The sequence below is a fragment of the Diceros bicornis genome, chromosome 1 (genome assembly GCF_020826845.1).
Source record: "Diceros bicornis minor isolate mBicDic1 chromosome 1, mDicBic1.mat.cur, whole genome shotgun sequence".
NCBI lineage: Eukaryota > Metazoa > Chordata > Mammalia > Perissodactyla > Rhinocerotidae > Diceros > Diceros bicornis.
In genome coordinates this window covers 92,261,713-92,288,326 of record NC_080740.1, presented here as the reverse complement: position 1 = coordinate 92,288,326, position 26,614 = coordinate 92,261,713, and the positions used below count along the sequence as shown (strand labels likewise).

At 53.9% G+C, this 26,614-nt stretch overlaps 1 protein-coding gene across 2 annotated transcripts in view; it reads left to right on the top strand.

The window, feature by feature from the left end:
• ADAMTS2 (ADAM metallopeptidase with thrombospondin type 1 motif 2) overlaps nt 1–26,614 on the top strand; it is a 209,690-nt gene that overhangs the window by 58,419 nt on the left and 124,657 nt on the right. For both annotated transcript variants that reach the window (XM_058547620.1, XM_058547621.1), the window contains exon 3: nt 4,335–4,494. In XM_058547620.1, the coding sequence (XP_058403603.1) occupies nt 4,335–4,494 (160 nt within the window). The remainder of the gene's footprint in view (nt 1–4,334; nt 4,495–26,614) is intronic.

Genomic DNA, 26,614 nt, shown 5'->3' with positions numbered 1-26,614 from the left:
ATGGATAAATTCCTAGAAACATACAACCTACCAAGACTGGATCATGAAGACATAGAAAGTCTGAACAGACCAGTAATAAGTAGAAGATTGAATTAGTAATCAAAAATCTCCCAATAAAGAAAGCCAAGGATCAGGTGGCTTCACAGGTGAATTCTACCAAACATTCAAAGAAAAATTAATGCGAATCCTTTCAAACTCTTCCAAAAAATTGAAGAGACAGGAACACTCTGAAACTCATTTTACAAGGCCAGCATTCCATGATACCAAAGCCAGATAAGGACACTACAAGAAAACTACAGACCAATATCCTTGATGAGTATAGATGCAAAAATTCTCAGCAAAATATTAGCAAATCTAATTCAACAATACATTAAAAGGCTCATACACCACGATCAAGTGGGATTTATACCCAGGATGCAAGGATGGTTCAACATGTGCAAATCAATAAATGTGATACATCACATTAATAAAATGAAAGATAAAAAGCATATGATCATCTCAATAGATGCAGAAAAAGCCTTTTACAAAATTCGACATCTTTTCATGACAAAAACTCTCAACAAATTGGATATAGAAGGAATATACCTCAACATAATAACGGCCACACATGACAAACCCACAGTTAACATCATACTCAATGGTCAAAGGTTGAAAGCCTTCTACGATCAGGAATAAAACCAAGATGCTGGGAGTTCTAGCCAAGCAATAAATAAATAAATAAATAAATGGCAGCAGAATTGGAAAGGAAGAGATAAAATTGTCTGTTTCCTGATGACATGGTATTGTATATAGAAAGTCTGAAAGACTCCATCAAAAAATTGTTAGAACTAGCAACAAATTCAGTAGTTTCAGGATACAAAATCAACATACAAAAATCAGTTATGTTTCTATATGCTAACAATGAACTATCTGAAAACAAAATAAAGAAAACAATCTCATTTATAATAGCATCTAAAATACTAAAATACTTAGGAATAAGTTTATCCAAGGAAGTGAAAGATCTATACATTGAAAACTATAAGACAGTGATGAAAGAAATTGAAGAAGATACAAATGGAAAGATATACTATGTTCATGGATCAGAAGAGTTAATATTGTTAAAATGTCCATACTACACAAAGCTATCTATAGATTCAATGCAATCCCTATCAAAATTCCAAATTCCAATAGAAAAAACAATCCAAAAATTCTTATGGAGCCATAAAAGAGCCGGAATAGCCACAGCAATCTTAAGAAAGAATAAAGCTGGAGGCATCACATTCCCCAATTTCAAACTATATTACAAAGCTATAGTAATCAAAACAGTGTGGTACTGACATAAAAGCAGATAGACCAGTGAGACAGAATTGAGAGCCCAGAAATAAACCCATGCATGTATTTGGTCAACTTATACTTGACAAGGGAGCCAGGAATACTAAACAAGGAAAGGAGAGTCTCTTCATTAAATGGTGTTGGGAAAACTGGATATTCCCATGCAAAAGAATAAATTTGGACCCATCCTACACCACTCACAAAAATTAACTTGAAATGGATTAGACTTAAACATAAGATCTGAAACTGTAAAAGTCCTAGATGAAAACATGGAAAGCTCCTTGACATTTGTCTTGGCAATGATTTTTTGGATATGGCATCAAAAGCACAAGCAACAAAAGGGAAAATCAACAAGTGGGACTACATCAAACTAAAAAGCTTCTGCACAGCAAAAGAAACAATCAAAATGAAAAGGCAACCTATGGATTAGGAGAAAATGTTTGAAAACCATGTATCAGGTAAGGGGTTAATATCCAAAATATATATACAACTCAATAGCAAAAAAACAAAAACAAACCAATCTAATTAAAAAATGTGCAAAGGTGGGGCTGGCCCAGTGGCGGAGTGGTTGGGTTCGTGCACTCCACTTCAGCGGCCTGGGGTTTGTGGGTTCAGATCCTGGGTGTGGACATATGCACCGCTTATCAGGCCATGCTGTGGCGGCGTCCCATATAAAGTAGAGGAAGATGGGCACAGGTGTTAGCCCAGGGCCAATCTTCCTCAGCAAAAAAAGAGGAATTAGCTCAGGGCTAATCTTCCTCACCAAAAATAAATAAATAAATAAATAAATGGGCAAAGGACCTGAATATTTTTCCAAAGACACCAAAGGCACATGAAAAGATGCTCAGCATCACTAATCATCAGGGAAATGCAAAGCAAAACCACAGTGAAATATCACCTCACACCTGTTAGAATGGCTATCATCAAAAAGAGATAAGTGTTGACAAGGATGTGGAGAAAAGGGAACCTTTGTGCACTGTCGGTGGGAATGTAAATTGGTGCAGCCACTATGGAAAACAGTATGGAGGTTCCTCAAAAAATTAAAAATAGAAATACCATATGATCCAGCAATCCTACTTCTGGATATATATTTAAGGGAATGAAATTACTATCTTGAAGAGATATGTGCACCCCTATGTTCGTTGAAGCATTTTTCACAGTGGACGTGGTAGCAACCTAAATATCCATCTATGGATGACAAATTGATAAAGAAACACGGTCCACATGTAGAATGGAATATTATTTAGACATTATAAAGATGGAAATCTTGCCATTTGTGACAACATGGATGAAACTGGAGGACATTATGCTAAGTGAAATAAGCCAGACACAGAAAGACAAATACTGTATGATCTCACTCATATGAGGAATCTAAAATAGTCAAACTCATAGAAGCAGAGAGTAGAATGGTGGTTGCCCAGAGGCTGGGGGAGAGGGGGAACTGGGAGGTGATGGTCAAAAGGGACAAAATTTCAGTTATGCAGGATGAATAAGTTCTGGATGTACTGTACAGCATAGTGCCTATAGCTAACTATACTCTACTGTATACTTAAAATTTGCTAAGAAGGTTGATATTATGTGAAGTGTTCTTACCACCAAAAAAATGATAATAAAGGAGGTGGGAGGAAACGTTGGGAGGTGATGGATATGTCTATGGCCTTGATGGTGGTGATGGTCTCATGAGTGTTTACTTGCCCCAAACTTATCTAGTTGTACACATTAAATACGTACAGCTTTTTACATGTCAATCATACCTCAATTAATTGGTTTAGAAAACAAACAAACAAACCCTGAGTGGATCGTAAGTATAGGATCTAAAGGAAATATATCTGCAGGTTGGACACAGTGGGGGCCCCCAGTTTATGGGTAATGGACCAAAAAATCAAAAGTGTGGGAGCTGGGAAGGGCAGTGACAGCAGGATGGCCAAGGGGAGGGCAGGGTCATGTGCCTGCAGGGGGAGAGGTGGCGGTTAGGAGAGTTGTCTGAGCCAGGCACTGAAGGGAGAATTTACCAGATGGCCGAGGTGAGGGCAGGAGCAGGGCCTCCTAAGCTGAGGGTGTGGTGGGTTCAGGAGCCAGGAGGCCAGGCGGTGCACACTGTGTTGGAAGGATGGAGCTGTCCCAGTGGCTGGTGTGAGGTGTGTGAACTGGGGGCAGGCAGGGCAGTGGCAGGCTGAGAGCCTTGAATGCCAGAGTACAGGGCAGCCTGAGCCCCGACGGAGGTCGGAGTCCTTCAAGGGATTTGCAGGAAGGGAGGGCTGTGGCTGGCCTGCGGGGGGCAGCAGGTCAGTGGCTGTAGAGTCTGGGCCTGTGACCGACGTCAAGGAAGGGGTAGACAGTGGGGGCTGTGGGGACTGTGGCCAGCCGCAGAGGCACACACTCCATCCATGGCGTCCACTGCACTGTGGTCAAAGCCTACGTTTTCCAAGGAAAGCTGGAATTCCGTGTTTGAAACCCGAAACCTCACCATTTTGAGTGTTGAGTTGAGAACTTTACAAATACTGTGTGGGTCCAACTGAACATGTTTGTAGGCAGGTTCAGCCCCTGGCTGACAGTTTTGACCTTTGTTTTGGACTTTGGCTCCAGGAGTGGGTGGCACTGGTCCACATTTGGTGCATCTTGGTGTCCTCCTGGGGCCTCGTGCAGGCCCATCACTGTACTTGAATCCCCTCAGGCTGTTCTTGACAGTTTGGCCTCACAAACTCAGGTGGAGAGAGTTGGGGGTTGGCGTGGGCATGACCCAGGCAGAACCCCTTCCCCAGACAGGGCTCACCCCTGTCCAGTGGTTCTGGCCTCAGCGACTGGAAGTGGAGGCTCTGGGCAGATGGGGCCTCTAGGGCTGGCTGTCCATGCCCTCCCTGGCCTGGAGTTCAAACCTAGCACTTAAGTGGGGTTCTGGTCAGGGTTGGCAGGGCCCTGCTTAGCCAGGTGGGAAGTTCTGCCCTCTGGGGCACTCCTCGCTGCTCCCTCTCCTTGGTCTGCTGTGCGCTGGGAGTTTGAACCATTTTCTGTTTGCCCTGCAGGCTGGCCTGATCCGTATGGAGGAGGAGGAGTTCTTCATTGAGCCCCTGGAGAAGGGACTGGCGGTGCAGGAGGCTGAGCAGGGCCGCGTGCATGTGGTGTATCGCCGGCCACCCACCCCCAGGTCCCCTTCTTTGGGGGGACCACAGGCCCTGGACACAGGTAAGGTTGTGGGCCACATGCAGGTGAGCAGGCTGTGTGGTGAGCCTTGGCTGTCCCCTGAGGGACCAAGCACCCCTTCTGCAGGCCTGGTCCCAGGCTGAGGCTGCACCCTGCCCTTGCTGACTGCACGACATGGTGGGGGTACAGGGGTGCTGAGCTGGGGGCTTCTGCTCTGGTGCACATGGGCCACAAGCCTGCAGGTCCAGGGCCTCCATAGTGGGCAGTGAAGTCTGCCTGAGGGTCCACTTTCTGCTGCACAAAGGCCAGCAAGTGTGAGGGAGCAGGGGGGCCCCAGACCAGGCCTGCACCCTGGCCTGAGTCCTACACCCATGTCTCTGAGCCTCTGCCCCTGAAGAAGATGTGTGCTGCTCCCAGGCAGCCTCTCTCCTCTGCCTCTGTGCTGCCCACTTTCCCTGCAATGGTGACGACCCCTCCTTGGCTGCTCACAGAGAAAGACCCCACCAGGAATGGAGGGAAGTGAGACCCCAGAGATGCTCCCGGCAGCCTTGGTGCCTGCACACAGACTCGCGTGGTTTTGTCTTTTCCAGCTTAGAGTCAGAGTGTGCTCTGGGCCCAGGAGCGTGGAAGGAGCTGCTGGGTGGGCATGATGACAATCCCGGCTGCAGACTCTCAGGGCCTCCAGGAGGCCGGGCCTACCCCAGTCCAAACCTCCCCAGCCTTCTCGGGACCTTGGGTCCCAGGTTGCAGCGAGGCCAGGTTGAGGTCTGACCGTGGTCCTAGCGGGTCTCACAGTCCCCAGGGCCACAGGGTGTGGATGAGGCTACCTCGCCTGTGCCTGGCTCTTACAGGGCAGGCTTAGCCCTCACCCTCCCAACCCAGACCCCCCGCTGCGGACGGCTGTGGCAGGGGGCAGCAGGCAGGGAATGGAGGCCTGGGTCTTGGGTCAGGCTCACCTGCATGTTTGCGGTGAGCCCTGGAGGCCCCCTGGGACGGGCCAGCCGGGCCGTGATTTGCTGACACTCCCATCACCCCAAGCAGCCTTAGTTGATTATTTTAGGTCTCTGACTTCCCAGCCTGACAGATAAATTGGGTGCAGCCTGTCAGGGCATGATTCTAATTTCAAGGAGGTGTCAGATACCTTTGCAAAGGAATTGTTCCATCGAGAAGCCCGCGTTCTCCGGAGCCGACCAATACTTCCGGCGGCCCCTTCTTCCCAGGTGATGAATCGCTGTCTGCCTGGGCTGCCAGCAGCCTCAGCCCCTCCCACCTCTTTCCCACACCTGGGCCTCTCTGCAGGGGGAGGAATGGAGAGTAACCCTGTGGGGTGAGGGCAGGAGTGAAAGTGGGCAAGGGAAATGCCCCAGACCAGGGATCAGGGCCCTGGCCTTACTCCTCACTGGCTGGCTGCCCTTGGGCAAGTTTGGGCCTCTGGCCTCTGCCTTCTCGTCTGTCCAGTGGGGTTGGAAATGCCTGTGGCTCAGAGAGCTGAGGGCCAGCCACTTTGAGATTTGGGCTGGTGCTTCTGGGCTGGCTTCTACTGGAAGAGTCAGGGGAGCCTGGGGGCCCGCTCAGGTGGGGTGAGGTGGAGCCTGCACAGAGGGACTGCCCGGTGCCCTGGGCTGTGTCTCCAATCCCAGACTCCACGTGGTGACTGTCTCCTGAACATGGCAGCCCTCCTCCGTGGCTGGTGGCCTCGCCTTATTTTCTGGGCTTTTGTTGGTCTTTTGGCATCTTCTCTTGAATCTACCCCCCACCCCCATCCACCTGTCTCTGGTGAGAGCATGGAACTCAGAATGCAGGAAAGGAATTTCAAACTCAGAATAAGCCAAAAACCACTGGCCATAGAAGATTCTGAGTAAGGTCACCTGGGCGGGTCAGGGGCTAAGGCCACCCTGGAAATGAGGGAGGGGAGCCTGTCCCAGGCTGGGCACTCAGCCTCGGCTCCGGCTGTGGGTGCAGAGAGCCACAGGGCTGTGGGTGTATAGGGTCTAGGCTGTGGGTTGTGGGCAGTAGGTCCAGCCACAGGCCCAGTGGCCTTGTCTTGACCTTCCTGCCCAGTGTCAGCATGACCCTGTGTGGGTGACTGGTCCACAGAGAGCACATTTCTCCCTGGATGTGCCTGATTGTTCCCACTCGGCAGGGGCTGAAGCCCACTCACTGGCTGGAGGGGGTCCAGACACGTTTTAAGCCGGGGCGGGGCTGAGGGCCCACGGTGACCTCAGATGGTTGGCTCTCCGTCAGCTTGGGCCTCATCAGGGCCTCAGTGGTGGCTGAGAGACAGGGACAAGCGGTGACCTTGGCTGCACGTGTGCTCTGTGCTCTTTCCGGCAAGGATACAGCCTGCTGGGCACAGCACACTACGACCTCTGAGCAAAGGCTTTCAGTGTGTACGTGTAAGTGTGTGCATGTGTGTGAGCATGTGTGTGTGTGCGTGTAAGCCAGGGGACCTTTTCTTCTGGTGAGCTCTGAAGGGAACTCTGGTGTGTCGATGTAGCCCTGGCAGAGGCAGGCAGGAGGTTCTGACTGGAGCTCCCTCCCGCCCCTCCAAGGCAGCGTCTGGACGTGGGTTTGAAACACGTTGGCCATTTATTGATGGGCAATGGCTATGATAGGCCCTCTGAGGAAGGGGAGGCACCTGTCCTGGGGCTCCTGGTCTGGGAGATTGCATCTGTCTGGGTGTGGGGTGGGGAGCCTGTTGGAGTGAGAGGTGTGTGTCCCACACAGCTCCTCCGGGGCATTAAGATATGTTGCCCTGTTTTCCTTGAGCAGCCAACAGGCTTCTTGGGGTGATCTCGGGGGCTCATGGAGCCTCAGAGCATCGTTGTCACTAATAGTCTCCATCATCTGAGGTCAGTTGCTGGATTGCAGGCTGCCTGGTGAAATGGTTGGAAAATGCAGGTTTTAGCATGTCTTCTAGGACTCAGGCCGGGCTATGTACATAGGGCAGCTTAGTGCACAGCACAGTCACCCTCGGGCCCTGGAGGAGGGTATTAGGGTGGGCAAGGGGTTGGGGGAGACAAGGGAGACCTTTTCTCTCCTCTCCGACCTTGCAGGTGTCACAGAAGTGTCTCTGCTGAGCGCTGCTGGGCCTGGGAGCCTGGCTGGGGTGGAGGGCAGAGCTCCGAGGCCAGGGCACCAGGGTGGCCTTTTGAGGAGAGGTGGGTGAGGTGTCTCCAAGCCACTTCTGGGCGGGCCTTTCTCTGGCACCCCACGTTCCGTTCTCTCTCATCCCCAGAGCCAACCCTGTGCTCAGGGGCAATATGTTGGGGGGATTGCTGTGTGACATTGGCCTCTCTGGTGTTTGCACATGCTTGTGTGCACGTCAGTGTTTGCACGTGTGCATGCATGTGTGTTTGCACTTGTACACATACGTGGACAGGGCCTCACTCTGAGTTCTGGGCCTGTGCCTGAGCCCTGCCCTGGCTGCCATTGGTCAACCCTGTCTGCGGTTGTTGAGGAGGAGCCAGGGCCCGTGGGTGCGGGATGAAGAGCCCTAGTCCTGCCGGAAACCCTGCTCGGAGCCCGCCCTGGGTGATCCTGGTTCGTCACTCCCCTCCAAGTCTCAGGCTACTGCGACACATTACCACCAACTGGGTGGCTTAAAATGACAACAGTTTATTCTCTCCCAGTTCTGGAGGGCAGAAGTCTGAAATCAGCATCACCGTGCTGAAATCAAGGTGTTGGCAGGGCTGTGGTCCTTCCGGGGGCTCTGGGGGGGGGAATGCATTCCTGGCCTCTCCCACTTCTGGTGGCTACTGGCATTCCTTCGTGTGTCACCCCAGTCTCTGCCTCTGTGGTCACATTGCCTCCTGCTCTTCTGTGTAGTCTAATCTCCTCTCCTCCCTCTTATGTGTAAGGATGCATGCGATCACATTTAGGGCCTGCCCTGGTAATCCAGGATTATCTCAAGATCCGTCTCTAGATCTGTAATCTAATCATGTCTGCAAAGTCCTTTTTTGCCATATAAGGTAACATTCACGGGTCCCGGGGGTTAGGACCTGGTATCTTTAGGGGCCATCCTTCAGCCTATGCAGGAAGTGAATCAGCCCTCCTGTACAAGGCTGGCTGTGCAGTAAATGGGGGCACGTCCCTGAGGAACCACACTGCAGGCTTCCCTCATTCCTTCTCAGGGGACAGTGCTCTGCACAGCCCAGCAGGCCCCTTGCCCTTCTTCTGCCTCTGCTGGACTCTAGTCCAGTCTCAACCAGACTGTGGGGCCTGGAGAGGCTGGACCCTGCCGTGGCTGAGCTGACCCAAGACCGTGTGCACGGAGAAGCCAGCCTTGCTGTTAGCGCTAAGGGGAGGAGCTGAACTTTGCATTCTGGGAAGGCCCCCACAGGGTGGGAAAGATCCCCTGGTCAAGTGCTGGGTGTGTGGTCTCTGTCAGGCACACGGTGCCATTTGCTGGAAGTCCTACCATCTGAAGACCAGGGCTGCAAACTCAGAGGCCTGCCACGCCCGGCAGGCAACACCAATGAGGATGGAGGAAGAGGGTGAGAGAAGGAATTACACCCACCTCGGCCTGGCTTTCATTTCCCTGCTTTTGACATAAGTGTGGACACAGAGAATATGTCTCAGTTAGAAGAAAACGGCATGAGTGCCGTGGCTCAGGGTGCCCGGCCCCGGCCTCATGGGGCACAGGGCAGAGCGGAGATCTGGTTCACAAAGGGCAGCCCCTCTTCGGATCCCCTGACCCTCGGACCGTGACCTGGTGGGAGTGGGGCCTGGGGCAGCCATCCTCTTATTGTCAAGAGAACCTAGAATCAGAACTTTTGCGTGAACTCTCCTGATTTTAAAATGTTGCTTCAAATTTCTGAAAAGCACCAATGGGCCAAATAACACACGGCTCCCGTTGGCCACCTGTGCTCGTAAGATGCAGAGGCGGAAGTGTCCTCTGCGCTCCGCTCCTGGGGGCTGCTCTTCTGGGTTCCTGCAGCCCCGGGCAAGGCCTTGAGACAGAGGAGGGGCTGTGAGCTCCTGCTGGGCCGCCGTGCCCTCCCGCCTGCCTCGCCCGGGCCCTGGCTGAAGGAAGAGCTCGGTGCCCGTGACCTTGCCTGCCTTCTCCTTGGAGGCAGCTGGTGCCAAGCCACTGCTCGCTGCTGTCAGGCTGCAGCGTCCTCCCTGGCGGGCAGAGGAGGCACGCTGCCCTGGGGAGCACTCTGCCTGCCGCTGCCAAGGAAAGCTTCGAGGAGAGAGGGGACAGGGCGCCTGCGCTGCATGGCTCCTCCACGTGACCCAGCTTGGCCAGCCTGGAAAGTCTCCACCTGGCAGCCTACAGCCCTTCCTCCCCTCCTGACCCGCTGCGCGTCTGTCCTGTCCCTTGCCTTGAGCTGTGGAGGAGTTTTCCAGGCTGCTGAGGAGCCGGGGAGGAGCCGCCTCAGGAGAGAAGCTTGTGGTGGGTGCGCAGGGCCGGGAGCTGAGGGCCCTCAGGGGCTGCAGGCTCGAATGTTCCAGGGCCTGCATGATGTCCTGTAGGCAGCAAGCAGCCCAGGAGGGATGGGGCCTGACAGTTCTGTTTTAGCCAGCCCACTGTGGTCCAAGCTGGAGGCAGGGAGGCCACAGGGAGGCCAGAGCAGTGACATGGGAAATAGTGGAGCCCTGTCCGGACCGGCCACGGGCGGGAAGTGGGGAGGGCTCCACTAAGTGGCACCAGGCCTACCTGGGTGACGCAGTGGGTGTGAGTCGTCAGGGAGAGGGCCCAGCCACGGGCGAGGCCTGGTAGGGTGAGGGGTGGATAACGGGGCCGGGATGAAGGCAGCACTATGTGCTGGAAGTGAGCCGGAGGCTTTCTGCCCTGTAGCCATTGATGTCTGTCTTGGTTTCCTGTTGCTGCTATAACAACTTACCATAAACTTAGTGGCTTAAAACAACACATTTGTTCTCTTACAGTTCTGGAGGTCAGAAATCCAAAATAGATCTTAAGGGGCTAAAATCAAGGTGTCAGCAGGGCTGGTTACTTCTGGAGGCTCTAGGGGAGAATCTGTTCCTCGCCTCTTCTGGCTTCTGGTGGCCTCCGGCATTGCTTGGCTTGTGGCCACGTCACTCCAATCTCTATCTCCGTGGTCACAGCACCTTCTCCTCTTCTGTCTCATCTCCTTCTGCCTCCCTCTTATAAGGACGCTTGTGATTGCATTTGGCCCACTGGGATAATCCAGGAGAATCTTCCCATTTCAGGATCCTTAATCACATCTGCAAAGTCCTTTTAGTCATATAAGACAAGACTCACAGGTTCTGGGGGTCAGGATGTGGGTATCCGAGGGCCATGATTCAGCCTACACGATATCTCAGTGTTGAAGCCTGAGGTCCTGGTGGAAGAGGGAGAGAGGCCCTTGGCAAGCTTTGCACCCTGAGCCCCAGGCCTGGCCAGAGTCCAAGTGCTGGGGCCTCTCCCTGTGTCCCCAACCCAGGAACTTCCTGAGCCATTCGCCAGAACTCTGGGGCCCGGCCAGGCACTCTCAGGTGGTGACCTGGGGCTCCCCCATGGCACTTGGCCCCCGGCCCTGTCCAGTTGGCCGTTGCCAGCTCACTGACTTGCAGCTAAAAGCTTGGGTGCCTCGGTGCTTGACTTCTAGGCCCTCCCAGTTCCTCCTCCTCTTCATTCCTCCCCTGGGCTGTGCCTGCAGCTTGGGGACCAGAGTAAACCCAAGAAGAAGCACTGATTGTGAAATCCAAGGCAGCTGGCCTGGCTCCGGGAGGCGTGTTTCAGAGCTGAGCGCATCCTTGGCAGAGGCCTCGGTGCTCCCGCCACTCCGCAGCTGGCCCCCTGAATGGCTGTAGGAGATACCAGTGTGGTGACGTGGCCTCAGGCCGGGAGGGTGGGCGGGGGCCAGCACTGGGACAGCCGAGGCTGCACATTCTTCGAGGCCTGGAGTTGTCTGGGTCAGACTTGGGAGAGTGCTCTGGAGCTGTTGGTGGAGCTGGAGGGTTTTCTGCTGGGGTCTGTGGCTCGGGGGTCCTGCCTGGTGGGCCAGGAGGGCAGAGACAATGCCAAGTGTGCCCCCCTCGATACCGCTCCGCCTGGCCAGCGTGGACAACCTATGTGCTCAGCTTTTCTCCTCAGATGTAAATTTTGCGGTCCCCGTGGCTCAGGCCTGCCCTCCCCCTTTCTCTCTCCTCCCACCTCTGTGTGGGGATCTGGTTCAGGGCTGGAGCCGGCCAGGAGAACATGGCCCAGGAATGACCTGGATCTTTGCTGGAGCACCGTGAACAGATAACAGTTGTGGCCTGGAGACGGTCACTTGGCCCTGGCCTGGCGGCAGCCCCAAGTCAGATGCAAGGGACAATTCTCAGAGATGGGGCAGTGGTTCTCAGTGTGTCAACTGCAGGTCCCAGCACGGGGGTGGGGGCTGTCTGGGTCCAGGGTGCCTGCCTGGGCAGCTAACCCAACCCCACGGTGTCTCAGTTGCCTCACCTGTAAAATGGGTGTAAGGTCAGGGGGGCTGTGGGATTAGACAAGTGAATGCTTGTCTCATCCTTGGTCCGATGCCCGCTGCATGCTTGCTGCTACACGTCATTGCGATTCGGGCTCCGAAGTCCTCTCCACACTCTCTGCCTCTTCTCCAAGGCTATCTCTTCCACAGACACAATTAATAGATGCTCTTTCTCTCCTTTCTTTGGACTTCTGTTGTGAATACCCCCAAAGAGCTTTCTGCTGGCACACTGTAACCACGCCTGGCTTCAGATAACACGCAGCTTGGGCGCGAAGCTGCTCTCTGCTCCAGGTGTCCGGAGTTTAATTAGCAAGAGCAGTGTGCCTTGTTGTCACACGGGCCACAGCTCCACATGGTCCCCAGCGCAGGTCCACAGCATAGCCGACTGGAATGTCTCTGGGAGACGTGTGATGTCTCCAGGGACAGCTGACCACATCTGTGGCATTTGTGCTTCAGATGTGCCTGCTGGGCTGCCAGGGGCAGGAGCGGCTGGGCCTGAATATCCTTGGGGACCCCGACCAGCCTCCTTCTGCACCCTGGGTACCCCCATGGGACAATTGTGAAAGTGACTGGGCTTCCTGCATGCTACATCTACAGGACGGGGGCAGAGGGCCAGGCGTCCACAGCGGGGCCCTGCACAGAGGCCTCTTGGGGATACCAAGGGGCTGATGGAGGGTGAGAGATGGTAGGTCTCAGCATCAGGTGGATGGGGCTGCAGAGATGGTTTGACGGATGTCCAAAGGGGACAGGAGGCCCTTACCCGGGAGCAAAAACTGGGTTTGGGCCTGAGGTCTGAACTCTGCCAATTTGTCCCAGTTGGAGACCTCTGACCACAGGCCCCGTTTCCTCTCAGAATTCTCCACAGGTCGGCAAACACTTCAGCTAGTTCCAAGCCTGAAGTGGTTTCTGTAAAAATTTCCAATTTTCCTTGACCCATTTCTCTTTGAAATTAATACCAAACAGTGCTGTGCACTTGGTGCAGATGGAACTTGGACTGGGAAAAGGTTGTGCAGTTAGGTGGGAATGTTGGTGTCTGGCTTTCTTCCTCCCACCCTCAGGATTTATTTTTCTCTCCCTCAGTCTCCCCTTTCTCTTGCACACGCACATGTGCACACACACATTTGGATCTTGGGGTGGATTCTTGGGTTGGGTTGTCTCTCCCAAAGCCTTTGACTTGGCCCATTGGCCTGGGCTCAGTCCTGGGGTGTGGGCTGCCCCTTGACCCTGGGCAGGGCCTCAGGGAATGTGCCTAGGCTGACAAGAGAGCCTGGTGGGGGAGTTCCACTGGAGCACCTCCCATGGGTGTCCAGGCAGGATGAAGGCACACACTGGGGACGAGGTCAGGGCTCAGGTGAGAGCTTGCAGGATGGCACAGGATTCAGAGGAAACCGGGGCTGGGACCTGGTGGAAGGGATAGCCTGGGAGCTGGGCCTGTGTGATGCTCCCCAGTCATGGAGGGATTAATAAGAATAACTACTGTCCTCTTGAGATGGGACACTGAGGCCCAGAGCAGCACTTTCATTCTCTCATTCATTCATTTATTCATTCATTCATTCAACACATTCTTGCTGTGCACGTACATTGTGTCTGGGGCTGGATCGGGTGCTGGGGATATGGCAGGGAATGAGCAGGATGAAGCTTCTTCCAGAGCTTGCCAGCCAGCAGAGAGACATGATGAGCAGGTGCTGCAGAGAGGGGTAAGTCCATGAACCAAGAGAAATTGGAGGAAGGTTAGAATGAGAGGGCAGGTAGTGGGGGGAGCCACTCCTGGTCGGTGAGATGAACCTGGCTGGCTGGAAGGCCCACCTCAGGAAGACTGCCCCAGACAGAGGGGACAGCAGTGCAGGAGCACTTGGCACCCACTGAGAGGGACTCATCCCCGTGTGACCGGGGGGCAGAGAGAAGGCCTTTTGTGCCTGCAGCCCAGGGAGTAGTGGGGTGAGAGGAGGGTGCTGGACCCACAGAGGTGGGGAGGGTGTGAGTGGGGTCTTATTTTCCAAGCAGTGGGAAGCCTTGGGAGGGCTCTCCGTGGAGAGAGTGGGAGCAGGGAGGCCTGTGGGGGCCCTGGGTCCTGCTGGCATCTGATGACAGGTGGTGCTGGGTGGGATCAGGATGTGTTTGCAGGTAGAGCTACAGCACATGGGTTTGAGGGACGGGATCAAGGATGGCTCCTGGCTTTTGAAAGGTCTGAGCAACCTGGAGGGTGGTGGGCGGTTGTGACGCAGACTGAGGTGGGGATCCTGCAGATCGCATTTGGCTTCCAGACTCATGGGGTAGCCTCACAGGTGGACAGGCTCTGGGGTGTGCCCGCAGCTCCTCTTGCCCCAGGAGGGACAGGGTTGCTGGGGATAGTGTGAAGTCCAAGGTTCCTGTCGACATTCGTGTGTCCTTGCCTCTCTGGTAGGCCGGGTCCTTCTTTCCCAGTCTGCCTCTTTGGGGAGGGCCCAGACCTGCCAGGGTGTATGGAAGCTTGTGAGAGCAGCATGATGTGCTGTGTGCCTGCTTCTCAGGCCTTCCGGGCAGAGGCCTGCTGTCCACTCAGCTGCTCACACAGCCACTGCCTGCATGGCAGTAACACTCCTGCCCCTAGTGCAACCTCTCGTGGAACTTGGGTTTGAGGGCCTCCTGGCAGGGGCTTGGATTCTTCTCTTGTGAATAGATACCTGTTGCTGACCCTCTGAGCAGTGGGCCCAAGCCAGCCCAGACGCCCTCGAGCCCTGGCTCTGAGCAGCCGGCAGGGAGTACTTGCCGAGTGACCGAAGTGATTATGGAATCCAAGCACACGACAGACTCCCGGCTCTCGGGGCGGAGCCAGACCAATTTCCCATCCAGGCTTCTGGTGTCTCCAAATCCTCCCCAGCATAGGGGCTTTGCTGGCTGATGATTTGCTGATCCAGCAGCGACGCAGGGCTGCTTTTGCTTTAATTTGTGCCTCTTTGGTTGCCGACGAGGATGGATGGTCTGCCCGTGTTTGATTACTTGTCTGTCTCCTCTTCTCATTCAAGTCCTTTGCCCATTCCTCTCCTGGGGTGTTCCATGTCGGGATAAGCCCTTCATCTGTTTAGATATCGACTTTCTGTCGTGTTTGATACAAGCCTGCTCCCCGGGCTGTAGTTCCTCTTTCCTTTTCAGTTTTGTTAGTTTTCGTTGCACAAAAGCCAGTCTTTCCATGGCCCAGTCTGTGGGTGATTCTTCTCCTGCCCTGGAGCTGTGTTGGTGGTTGGGGGACATGTGCATTTATTGAGGGCCTGCTTGAGGATGGGCACTCTGCATCTGCATGTCATTTAATCCACCTGGCAGCCCTGGAAGCAGGCAGAGAGGCGAGGCCCAGGAGCACTGCCATGGGGGCAGTGATGAGGGCACCAGGGAGAGATGCCAGTGTTGGTTGAGCACCCACCTGTGCAGCATTTGCCAGAGCGCTGCAGGCATGTCATCTCATGGATTCTTGTAACCACCCCTGGGCTTCAATGGTGCTGTCATTGTGCCCACTTTACAGATGAGGAAACCGAGGCGCCGACAGTGGACAGCTGGTAAGTTGTGGAGCCGCAGTTGAAGCCAGGCTGTCGACCCTGCGTGCGACAGGGAGGGGCAGGCTGGACTCAGGGCCGCCTGGCCCCTGTGCAGCATCTCCCGTCCACCCCAGAGCCTGGGCTGAGAGGCCCAGCTTTATTAGACCCCACTCGAAGGCTGGCTGTCCACTGACTAGATGCAGAACAGGCCCAGCGTGGGCAAGTGAGGACGTGTCTCAGCTCACTCAGCACATCGGCTGTGGGGAGAATCCTCTGCTTGCTGCAGAATTCCCAGCATCGGGGGAATGCCTGGCACACAGTTGGTGCTCAAATACTGATGAACAGAAAGACTGAGTGTGGCTGCCAGGGGAGCCTGGCCACGTGGTCCTCATTCCTAGAGAAGCCGTTGTTCCTGGTAGGCGTCTGAAGGCTTGCCGCTGCAGCCCACTGTTGTTGCGGCAGCAGCTCTTACACTCCTGGCTGCGATTCTTGGGTTTCTGCAGGTGGGACATTGCTGGGGCCACGGGCCCTGGGCTGTCTGGTGGTTGTGGGCCTTTATGGACCTGGGGAGGCGAGCTGGGGCAGCAGGGCGCTGGGTGGGGGGAGGCGGCCTTGCTGCTCCCAGCACACTCTGGCTGCCATTCACCGAGCTCTGTCTCTGAATGTCCAGTACCCCGTGGAAACCATATCCCTTGTTCACTTAATTCACTCAACAGACATTTACTGGTAGCCCACACAGGGCCTGGCGCTGGGCCAGCTCTGGGACCCCAGGGAGCCAGACCGACAGCGCCTCCTCCCCTGCCTGACCTCACACAGCTCATGGTGAAGTGGTCAGTCCACAGAGGCCTGCCCAGTTAGAAACGGTGGGAAATGCCACGGAGTAAGCACACAGTGACTGGAGGCTGGAGCTGAGATCTGAGGTGTGGACTGCAGTTCACTAGGAGAGAAGAGCAGCGGGCAAGCTCTTCTCCACTGAGGAAGTGGACGTGGCATGTTTGGGGTCTGGCAGGAGGGGCGGGGTTGGGGCACAGGGCCCTGAGGGGCAGATGGTGGTGGGTCTCATGGGCTCAGTCTTGGAGTGGGGGGCGGTACCCTGCTGTAAGTGGAGAGGCAGCATGACCTGGTTTCCGTGGAGGAAGGGAAGAGGGGAAGAGGCAGAGAGCTGGGTGAGAGACTGTGGCCTGGCCCGGGGTGGCCATGGGAATGGAGAGGAGTGTCCAAATGCGACCTGGAGCGAGAGAGCAGCAACAGTGTTGGGGGTCCTGTTAGGTAATCCCCATGGAGGTCAGAACCACGGGGCAGATCCACATTCCCATCCAGGCTCGCCCAAGGTCAGGGAGGAGCCAAAACCACAGCTCCCAGCTGGGCCCCTTCCATCCCCACCTCTGCCCCACCCTGGTCCTGCAGACCTGTCGAGGTGGCACTTGCCACAATCATCTCCTTTGCTGGAGTCCTGGCCTGGGAAAGTCTCTGTGTGGCCTGGCTTTTTTGTAAAGATTCTGTCCTGATCTCTCTGGATTCATGTTTGGACGGGTAAAAATGCCATCTGTGGATTCCGAGCTGGGAGAAATGCTGCTTGGGGCTTGGAGCCTTTCTTTGGCCAACTTCAGGGACTCTGTGGGGTGTGCCATGGGGGCCATTACCACCCTCTTTATCTTCAGTGCTTCACTAGTTCACTGACTGGGGGCTGGGCTGGCCAGGCATGGGGGACAAGTGGGCTTGGCAGGTGATGGAGTCAGGATAACAAAGAGCTGGGGCACCAGGCCAGTCTGGCCAGGTGATATCTCATGGGGCAGAGGGCCAAGGGCCACACCACAATCCCCAGATCTCAGGGTCTGGGGTGTGGGGAGTGGGACTCAGGGGGTCGAGTTGACTGAGGTTCGTACAGGTCGTTGGGATCGAGAAGCTCAAGGGGGCTCAGGTTAGGGACAGAGGAGTGATGACCTGCTCAACCCCACCCACCAGTTGCAGGCAGCCACAGGCTAAAGTGTGTGCAGAAGATGTGGGGACCTGTGCCCAGTGCCCAGACTCAGGAGGGGCAGAGCTGGGTGGGCAGCGACATGGAACCCCCGACGGGTCAGAGCACCAAAGACAGGAGTTCACGTCCTTGCAACCTTTCCCAGAGCTTGGGCACAGAGGGCCATGAGGGGCACATCTCTACAGGCGTCTCTGATGCCCGTGTCAGTGGAGTGCAGGCCAACGTCGGGTAGCCGCAGGAGAGCTTCCGATTTCTCAAGAGAAGAGGAAATTGCAATTTTATGTAAAACCTCTTCATTTTCAAATGTTGGCAGCTAATTCAAAATTTTCAAAAACTGTATATGGGCCAAGCAGGCCTCTGGTAGTGGCAGGGGCGAGAGGGTCATGGGGTGGCTTCAGTGGCTGGGAACCCGAGCCCATGGCATTCCCGAGGCTGGTGGGACCCAGCTCTCGGTGTGGCCGGCGCTGCCTCGGAGTTGAAATGAACTTCAGAGGAATTTTTATTTTTATTTCGGGAATGTCGCAAGACACGTTTCCAGCGGTTCCGATTCTGGGAGCAGAGATCTGCGGTCGTGTGTTTTTCTTGGAGGCCAGTGGGGACGCCCATCTGCAAAGCATTAGCAGGAGGAGGGGTGCGGCCGGGGAGCTCCATCCAGGCCTCCAGACAGAACCAGGGAGGGGCAGCCATGTGGTTGGGATCAGCCCCCAGACCCCAGGAAGTGCCCCCCTGCCCACCAAGCACTGGGTGGCCACACCCGACTTGCCAGGCCGGACAGGGCTGGGGTGGACAGACCCCGTGGTTGTCGCTTCTGGCCCCGAGTCCCAGGGGCCTGAGGTTTTGCTTCAGCTCGTCTGTCCTCAGGGTCCCTGCGGCGTGGGGAGCAAATGGTTAAGTGGAGGCGCAGGAAGATTCTGGTCAGGTGACCAAGTCCTTTGTTCTGGGCGATGTTTCAGGATCTACTTACATTCTTGGCCTTCATCACCAGTAGGACAAAATGGGCTTGTCCTTGTCCTGGGACCTTGGACTGGGAGGGGCGCAGGGTCTTCACATGCCGGAAGAGGCCAGCCCTGCAGGACTCACCTTGGGCCACCTCAGTAAACTCAGCTTGTGCCCATGGTGACAGACGCCAGAGGCCAGGCTTAGAGTCCCCTCCCTGGGTCCTCGGTGCCTGGAGTGTGTGGGTGTTCCCCAAGGCCTGTGGCGGGGAGGTGAGGGAGCCAGGGGCTCAGCATGACTCTGGCTTGCTGGTCTTGTTCTGACCCAGCCTCAGTTTCCCCGTTTGTAATATTGGGGGCTTGGACTGGAGCCAGGCCTCAGCCAGCAGCTCATGGGCTATATCCCCACTATCACCCCTACATGTTTTATTTGACTCACACAGTGTCTTCGAAAACTGTGAGTGTGCACTTAAAAGTCGGGAGGCTTCACATTAAAATCTCCATTTTCAGTTTCTCAGAACGATCAGAAGGCCTGGCACTCCTGGGCCTGTTCCTGCAGGTGGTATTTAGCAGGAGGCGCTAGGCCTCTTCCAGGCGGGGCACACAGCCCCTGTCCCGCTGTTTCCCGTCTGGCTCACTCACTCACTCTGGCCCCGCCCGCCCAGGGTGCAATGGAGAGAGGCTCCAAGACAAAGATGACCTCCCGTGGGTAGTTACACAAACTCATTCTGTCTCTCTCTCACACACTCATGTGTACACACACGTGCATATATGCACACACGCGCACAGAACAGACACATCCACATCTTCATGGAATGAATCGTGGGATCCTGAAGGGTTTCCCTGGGCTGAGTGCCAGGACACCAGTGTCTGGCCTGTCTCTGGACGAGCCCTGGACAAGTCCTCCTCCCCGGGGCCTCGGCGGTGGCCTCAGGATCGTAGAGCTCCAAGCGTGGCCATGACTCTGCGGTCTTTGTCAGTGGGTCCCAGGACCCTTCCCCTTTGGGCACCTGTGGCCCAAGCGAGGGGTCACAAGAGCAGACAACCTGGGGCCTGGGGGCTCACTGTGCCCTGGGCGAGAGGCACCTGTGCTCCCACCTGATGGGGCCCTGGGCTGCAGTCCTCTGAGGGACAAGTCCTACTGGGTCTTCTAGGAGAAGGACAGCCTCGGAGAGCACTCTCCACTCCCCAAGCTGTGGGAGGAGCTGGGGGACAGGAGGGGGCACTGGTTGGTAACTTGCCAAAGCTTATGTGCGGGGGTGCCGGAAGCCCCCAGGGCTGGTGGGATAGGAGCCAGTTCCCAGGCCTGGTGGCATCTGTGCAAAGGGGCTCAGTGGGGCTGGTGGCCTGGCGGGTGGAGGGTGAGTGTGTCCACACGTGCCATGGTTGCGCTCTGCACCCAGGCCCTGGCAACCTGGCCCTACACCTGCTCCTGCAGAGCCACCTGCTCCCCGTGGATGCCAAGGACAGGAGAAAGAGAGTCTGGCCTCTTGTGTAGTCAGTGTTTGCATCATGTGTGGCTCTGGCAGTGGCCGAGGGCCAATTCTGGGGGAACACGGTGGTTTCCCCACCTGCTGCCCCTTGAAAGGAAGTGGGGTGGGCCCCAGTCCCATGGTCTTGGGAGACGGCCCTGCCTCAGGGCTTTGCTGACCCCTCCTTCTGAGCCAGGCCTTGACTGGCTTTCAGGAGAGGGGACAGAAATAGGGGCCCCCCAGGCTGCACAGTGGGAAGGGTCTGACCTCACAGTGGAGGGACAGAGGTGAGATGGGGGATAAGGCTGGTCTAAATCCACTCTACTCTCAGGTGCAGAGGCTGCCCCAGCTGCCCCAGCCCTGCCCGCTCCCCAGCTGCAGGCCCATAGCCCAGACTCCCTTCTGGAGGGTTTCACCGGGCGACCGTGGTGCTCTGATCTTGGGTCAGACACCCGTGGGCCCAAATCCAAGCCCTGATTCTGAGCCATTGAGCAGTCCCCCTGCTCCCTCCTCAGGCTCTGGGGTGGCCTGCCTTGTTGCTCTGAGTTACCGTGGATTCCAAACCCAGGGAGAGAGGATCCTGCAGGCCTGGCCTAGACTGGGAGTACACCAGTTGAATTCAAGTGAGTCTCTTCCTCCCTGACGGGCTCTTTCTCCTGCCCTACTTCAGTGACTGGCCAGGGCATTGCTGATCTCCGCAGGAAGGCGTTCTGGGCTGTTATTTTCAGCTCCCCTCTTACCTCTAGAGCTGATCTGTCACAAGCCAGACCAAGTTTACCCCTAAAGTGCCTAGAAACAGCCCTGCCACCACCACATCCCTGACTTTGTTGCCTGACTCAGTTGCCGTGGACACGAAGGATTCATTTTCCTGCATCAGAGTCCATTCATTCACTTGTTCATCCATTCATTCATTCATTCATTCACTCGTTCATCCATCCATTCATTCATTCACTCATCCAGCCAGCCAGCCAGCCAGTGTTTGGCATGCTCCTGAGCCGGCCCTGTGCTGGGCATCGAGCATGCACAGTCTGGTCTCTGCCCCTGAGGAGTCCGGGTGGAGGGAGAGGCAGACAAGGGGATGAACAATGACAAGTGTGCTGACATGCGGGGACCGGGGCACTGGCAGCTGACCTAGCCGAGTGAGCTCCAAGAAGCTTGTCAGAGGGGCTGCTCTCGCCAGGCCTCAAGGCCAAGTGGCTGCCCCGGGGCTCCAGGGCTGAGGGCAGGGTACGCTGGCTCAAAGCACAGACTCTGCGGTCCCTCTCCCTGGTTTAAATCCTGGCTTCTCCCTCCACCTCTCGGTGCCTGTTTCCTCAACAGAAAAAGGGAGAAAAGGAGTTTCCACTTGGCAGGGTTGTGGGTGGATGAGGCCCCCTCAAACCTGTGAACAGCCCAGCGTGGGCCTGGCTTCATTAAGGGATGAGGTGTTAGCAGAGGGGAAAGCCCCACCTTGGGTCTCCTCGACTTCTCCCATCCCAGCACCTCCTCCACTGCGCCTCCGAGGGCGGGTAGCCCACGGCATTAAAGCTGCCCCTTCACTCTTCTGATGGCTGCTGGGCCCAGCTGACGTGGAAGAGAAAGGCTTCTTAAAAGAACTCCTGAGGTTTGTGCACCAGCCTGCCTCTGGCTCCTTCTGCCAGGTTGCTGCCCACACCACATGTATTCAGCAGAAGTCTGCTGGGCTGCTGTCCCGGGCCCATCTCTCGTGGGCTCAGGGTGGGACAGTCTTGGACCAACCTGTTTGCACTCCTGCCTCGCCAGGTCAGACGTTAGAAGCAGGCACAGCTCGGGGCAATGGCTCCTGAAATAGAGGGGGCAATGAGGGCCGGGGGCACCCCAGGGAGTCATCGACTCTGCCTGCTGTACTAGGACAGGCATCCTGGAGAAGGTGGTCTGGGTGGTCCTGAAAGATGGGGGTGTAGCACCTCTCATCAGAGCCTGCCCCGGGTGCCCAGGATCTTCTAGAGCTGAGTGGAGGATGAGAAGTGCCAGTGCAGGCTTTGTGGGATACCAGGATATGTTGTTTCTCTCACAGTGTTGAAAAACAAATAGAGCTAATGTGTAAGAAGACTTATACACACACATGGATTTCCAGCTTTCCGTGAGAAATCAGGACCCCTGGCAGCATTGGGCCTGCACTGCTTTCCCTCTGGGTCCCAATGGGTGGGTGCCCAGGGGCCCTGAGTAGGGGTACATGCTCTCCTTTTCGAGTCCCCACAATCTCCAATGATTCTCTGGCCCAGAATCTGGGGCTTGGGACCCTTCATCCTTATGCTCTGTTGTCTTTCTTTTAGCCAAAATATTTCTGTGACCTTGGTGCTATCACAAGTTGATAAAGGACAGCCAGGCAGAGGGCCTCCCAGTGAGAGGGAGAGTGTGTGTAACCTGGTGGCTTAGAGAGTATTCTGAAGGGCTTAATTTGCAACCCCCAGTTGGCGTCACTCATTTTTGCCTCCCCTGAGTATCCTATAAGCATTTGAATTGCTGCCATTGGCCTTTTTGTCTTTTTTTTTAGTTATAATTCCTATAACATAAGATTCACCATTTTAACCATTTAAAACCATTTAAATGTATAAATACCATTTAATGTATATTAATGTATAAAACCATTTAAAATGTATAATCCAGTGGTTTTTAGAATATTCACAACATTGTGCAATCATCAGTACCATTTAGTTCCAGAACATTTTCATCCTCCCGGACAGAAACCCCGTACTCACTAGCAGTCACTTCCCATTCTCCCTCCCCCCCAGCTCCTGGCAACCATTAAACCGTTAATCTGCTTCCTGTCTCTATGGATCTGCCTGTTCTGGACATTTCATATAGACGGAATCACACAGTCTGTGGCCTTTGGGGTCTGGCTTTACCCCTGGTCTTTTAAAATAATCTGTCTTGCTGGTGTGCAGGCCGTGGTTCACCCATGTGGCCGAGTTGACTGGGTCTCTGCCTTCGTGGTCATGCCAGCCTGATCTCATCCCTCACTGGGTCTCTGAGGCCCTTCCCTGTGCCCCAGTTCTGCTGGGTCACGCTGCCTCTTCCAGAACCGCGTGCCTGTGCCACTGACCACTCTTCAGACTCCTGGGCAGGGGCAGTGGACCAGCCTTCTGGCTCCTTCTCCTGACTTGTCCATTACCATGGCTACTTCTCTATTGGTTGCAGGTGCCCTCCAGAAGCAGGGATGAAGGGGCTTTATTCATTGCTTCAGAAAACATTTAATTTAAGGCACTGTTACCTACACTTTCTGGGCCAGTCCTCAAAAGGACTTGAGGGAGGGTGCACGGTCCCAGGGCCCCTCTGCGTGGGAGCATTGGGTGCCTGGTCACATGGATGTAAGATGATACTAGTACTTAATGGTACCAGTATTACTACCACTAGAAATCTGCGAAGCAGTGCTCAGCGGCAGAAGGAAGGCCCTGCTGGCCTGGGTCCAGGCCGTGGCTGATTCTCACACACCTGCTGCCATCACTGGGTATGGAGATGGGCCTGGGGTCAGCCTGCTGGGCTCCTGTGTCTCTCCATGACAGCGGTGCATCTCACATGCCTATAACAGGCAGCAACTTGCATTTGTGAAGCCCAGGTGTGTAATACAGGAGGGGGCAGTGGGGACTGTGGTAAAAAAAACCCAGCACATGCTTCCACTGAAGGGGTGGCCTCCTTGACGCTTCTGAAATGAGCTCAGTGTTGACACTGAAGAGGCACTTGAGGTTTCCCCCAAGATGGCTTGTTAGCTGGGGTCCTGATCAACTCCAGAGATGCTCTAAACAGAGAAACGTTGAATCGGAGAAATAACAACACAAACCTCCACCCTACCCCCATCCCCAAAGAGAGGAAAACGCAGACGTGAGAGCCCTGTGGAGACTGGCCTGGTGCTGATATTCAGATTGGAGCTGGTGTGAAGTATGTGTCTGTGTGTCCACGAGTGGGCACATGTCCTCGGGCTGCAGCCAGGGCCAGGCTGCCAGCACAACCAGGAGAGGATGCGTTTGAGAAAAGGGGATGCCATTGTTTACAAGACAAGTTAGAAAGGAGAAAATGGAAACCAAAAAATTGAGGCAAATTGAAACAGTAGAGTAAGGTGGGAGAGACAAGTCCAAATTTACCAATAATCAGAGTAAATGTAAGTGGATTAAACTCACGAGTTCAAAGACAGATGTTGTCCTAGTACATAAACCAAAGCAAACCCCAATCCAAAATCCAGCTGTGTGCTATCACTGCAGATGCAACTGAAGTGTAAAGGCAGGAGACAGTTGGAAGAGCAAGTGGGGGAACAGAAATATCAGGCAGCCACAGGCAGGCCGTTGTTGGTGTGTCAGTCTCAGCCTCAGTGGGCTCCGGGTCTCAGGGCCGGGTCACCTGTAGAGTGAGATCGGGTTCATTTCCCCAAGACGACAGAGCAGTTCACTCAGTACAGCAGCCCCAACGCATTTGATGTAAACTTTGTTAGAAATAGAGAGAAATTAACAAAACTATCATTTGGGGAGATTTCAGCCATTTTTTCCAATTAGTGTTGCATTAAATAGACAAAAAGCCAGCAAAGACAAGGAAGTTCTGAATAACACAAGGAGCCTGATCTAATGGACAGAGGTAAATTTTGTGTGTGACAAGCAGAGGTCCCTCATTCTTCTCAAGCACACGTGCAACTCTTACAGAAATTGATCCATTAAGTGCAAGTCTCACAAAAGTTAAAAGAATAGTTATGATGCAGCTCCTGTCCCCTCATCATCATGCCTTTAAGCTAGAAATTAATAACCCCTCACAATAAAAATCCCCATTATTTTGAAATTAAAAAAAAAACTTTTAAGTAAAAGTTTCGTGGGTCCAAGAAGAAATAATAGAACTTCAAGAATACTTAAAACTGGGCCGGTGCCATGGCTTAGCGGTTAAGTGCGCGCACTCAGCTGCTGGCGGCCCGGGGTTCGGATCCCGGGCGCGCATCGACGCACCGCTTCTCCGGCCATGCTGAGGCCGCATCCCACATACGGCAACTAGAAGGATGTGCAGCTATGACATACAACTATCTACTGGGGCTTTGGGGGGAAAAATAAATAAATAAATAAAATTATATAAAAAAAAATACTTAAAACTGAGTGATGATAAAAGCACTAAGTATCAAAACTTGGATGGAAATTTATATTAGAAAAGAAAAAGACTGCAAATTAAAGAAATAAATTTCCAGTTTAAGAAGATAGAAAAAAGCAAAATTACCCAGAGGAAGTAGAGGGGAAAAGATAATACAAAATAAGACCCGAAATCCATGAAGCAGAAAACCTCTCAGTTCTGATGGTTGTTGCTGTTACGAGGGAGGATGCAGGGTCAGTGTTGCCAGATCTTTGTTTTTCAACAGAAGTCAGAAATTTGTAATTCCTCAAGAAATTTCTACATTAAAAAAAAGTGATTTGGGCTGTGTGACGTGTGTGGGCCAAATTCGGCCTGTGCCCCTCTTTTGTGAGCACTGCTGCTCCTAAACAGCGCTGGGAGGGGCTGTGCACCTGGGGTGTCACTGGGGTGACAAAGGTGACTCGGTGAGAATGGCATCCTGACTCTGGGCGGAACCCCAGCCTCAGTGCCAGCCCTGCTCCTGGGGCCCGGCCTCTGGGCCGTCTTCCCTGTGAGCAGTTATATACGTGCTTTTGTGTGGACATATAGTTTTATAACTCTTGGGCAAGTAGCTAGGAGGAGAATTTCTGGGTCATATGGTAGCTCCATGTTTAACTTTTTTTTTTTTTTTTTTTTTTTGTGAGGAGATCAGCCCTGAGCTAACATCCGCCAATCCTCCTCTTTTTTGTTTTTTGCTGAGGAAGACGGCCCTGGGCTAACATCGGTGCCCATCTTCCTCCACTTTATATGGGACGCCGCCACAGCATGGCTTACCAAGCAGTGCGTCGGTGCGCGCCCGGGATCCGAACCAGCGAACCCTGGGCCGCCGCAGCGGAGCGCGCGCACTTAACCGCTTGCGCCACCGGGCCGGCCCCTCCATGTTTAACTTTTTGAGGAAAGTGCCAGACTGTTTTCCAACGTGTCCTGAGCAAGATGGCCCCTCCCCGGGAGGGTCAGGGTGGGTTACCATCCGCAGAACATTTCTAGGTCTATGGACGTATTGTGTCCAGCTCGCTGTGAGTTCTCCAACTCCAGCCTCAGGGCTCCAGTGCAGACACCTGAGAAGGCCTGCTGCTGGCTCCTCATTAGCAGGGCTGGCCTCTCTCCTGTGTGAGGTCCTGCTGGTTTCTGTCTCGCAGCTGAGGACTTGATGTTGTCAGGCTGTCAATGTTGGTATTCTTTTATAATCCTTTTATCTCTATAAGGTCAGTAGTAGTGTCCTCACTTCTGTTTCTGATTTTAGTAACTTGAGCCTGCTCTTTTTATCTTGGTCAGTCTAGCTAAATGTCAATTTTCTTGATCTTTTCAAAGAACCAACTTTTGGTTTTGTTGATTCTTCCTATTGTTTTTCTGTTCTCCATTTGGTCTATCTCTGCCCCTGTCTGTATTATTTCCTTTCTTCTGCCAGCTTTGGGTTTAGTTTGCTCTTCTTCCTCCAGTTCCTTAAGGTGTAAGTTAGGTTATTGATTTGAGATGTTTCTTCTTTTTTAATGTAGGAGTTTATAGCTATAAATTTCCTTTGAGCGTGGCTTTTCCTGCATTTCATAGTTTGGGGTATGTTTTGTTTTAGTTTTCATTTCTCTCAAGACATTTTCTAATTCCCCTTGTAGTTTCTTCTTTGAACCATTGGTTGTTTAAGAGTGTGTTATTTAATTTCCACGTATTTGTGAATTTTCCAATTTTCCTTCTCTTATTGATTTCTAGTTTTATTCCATTGTGGTTAGAGAAGACACTTCGT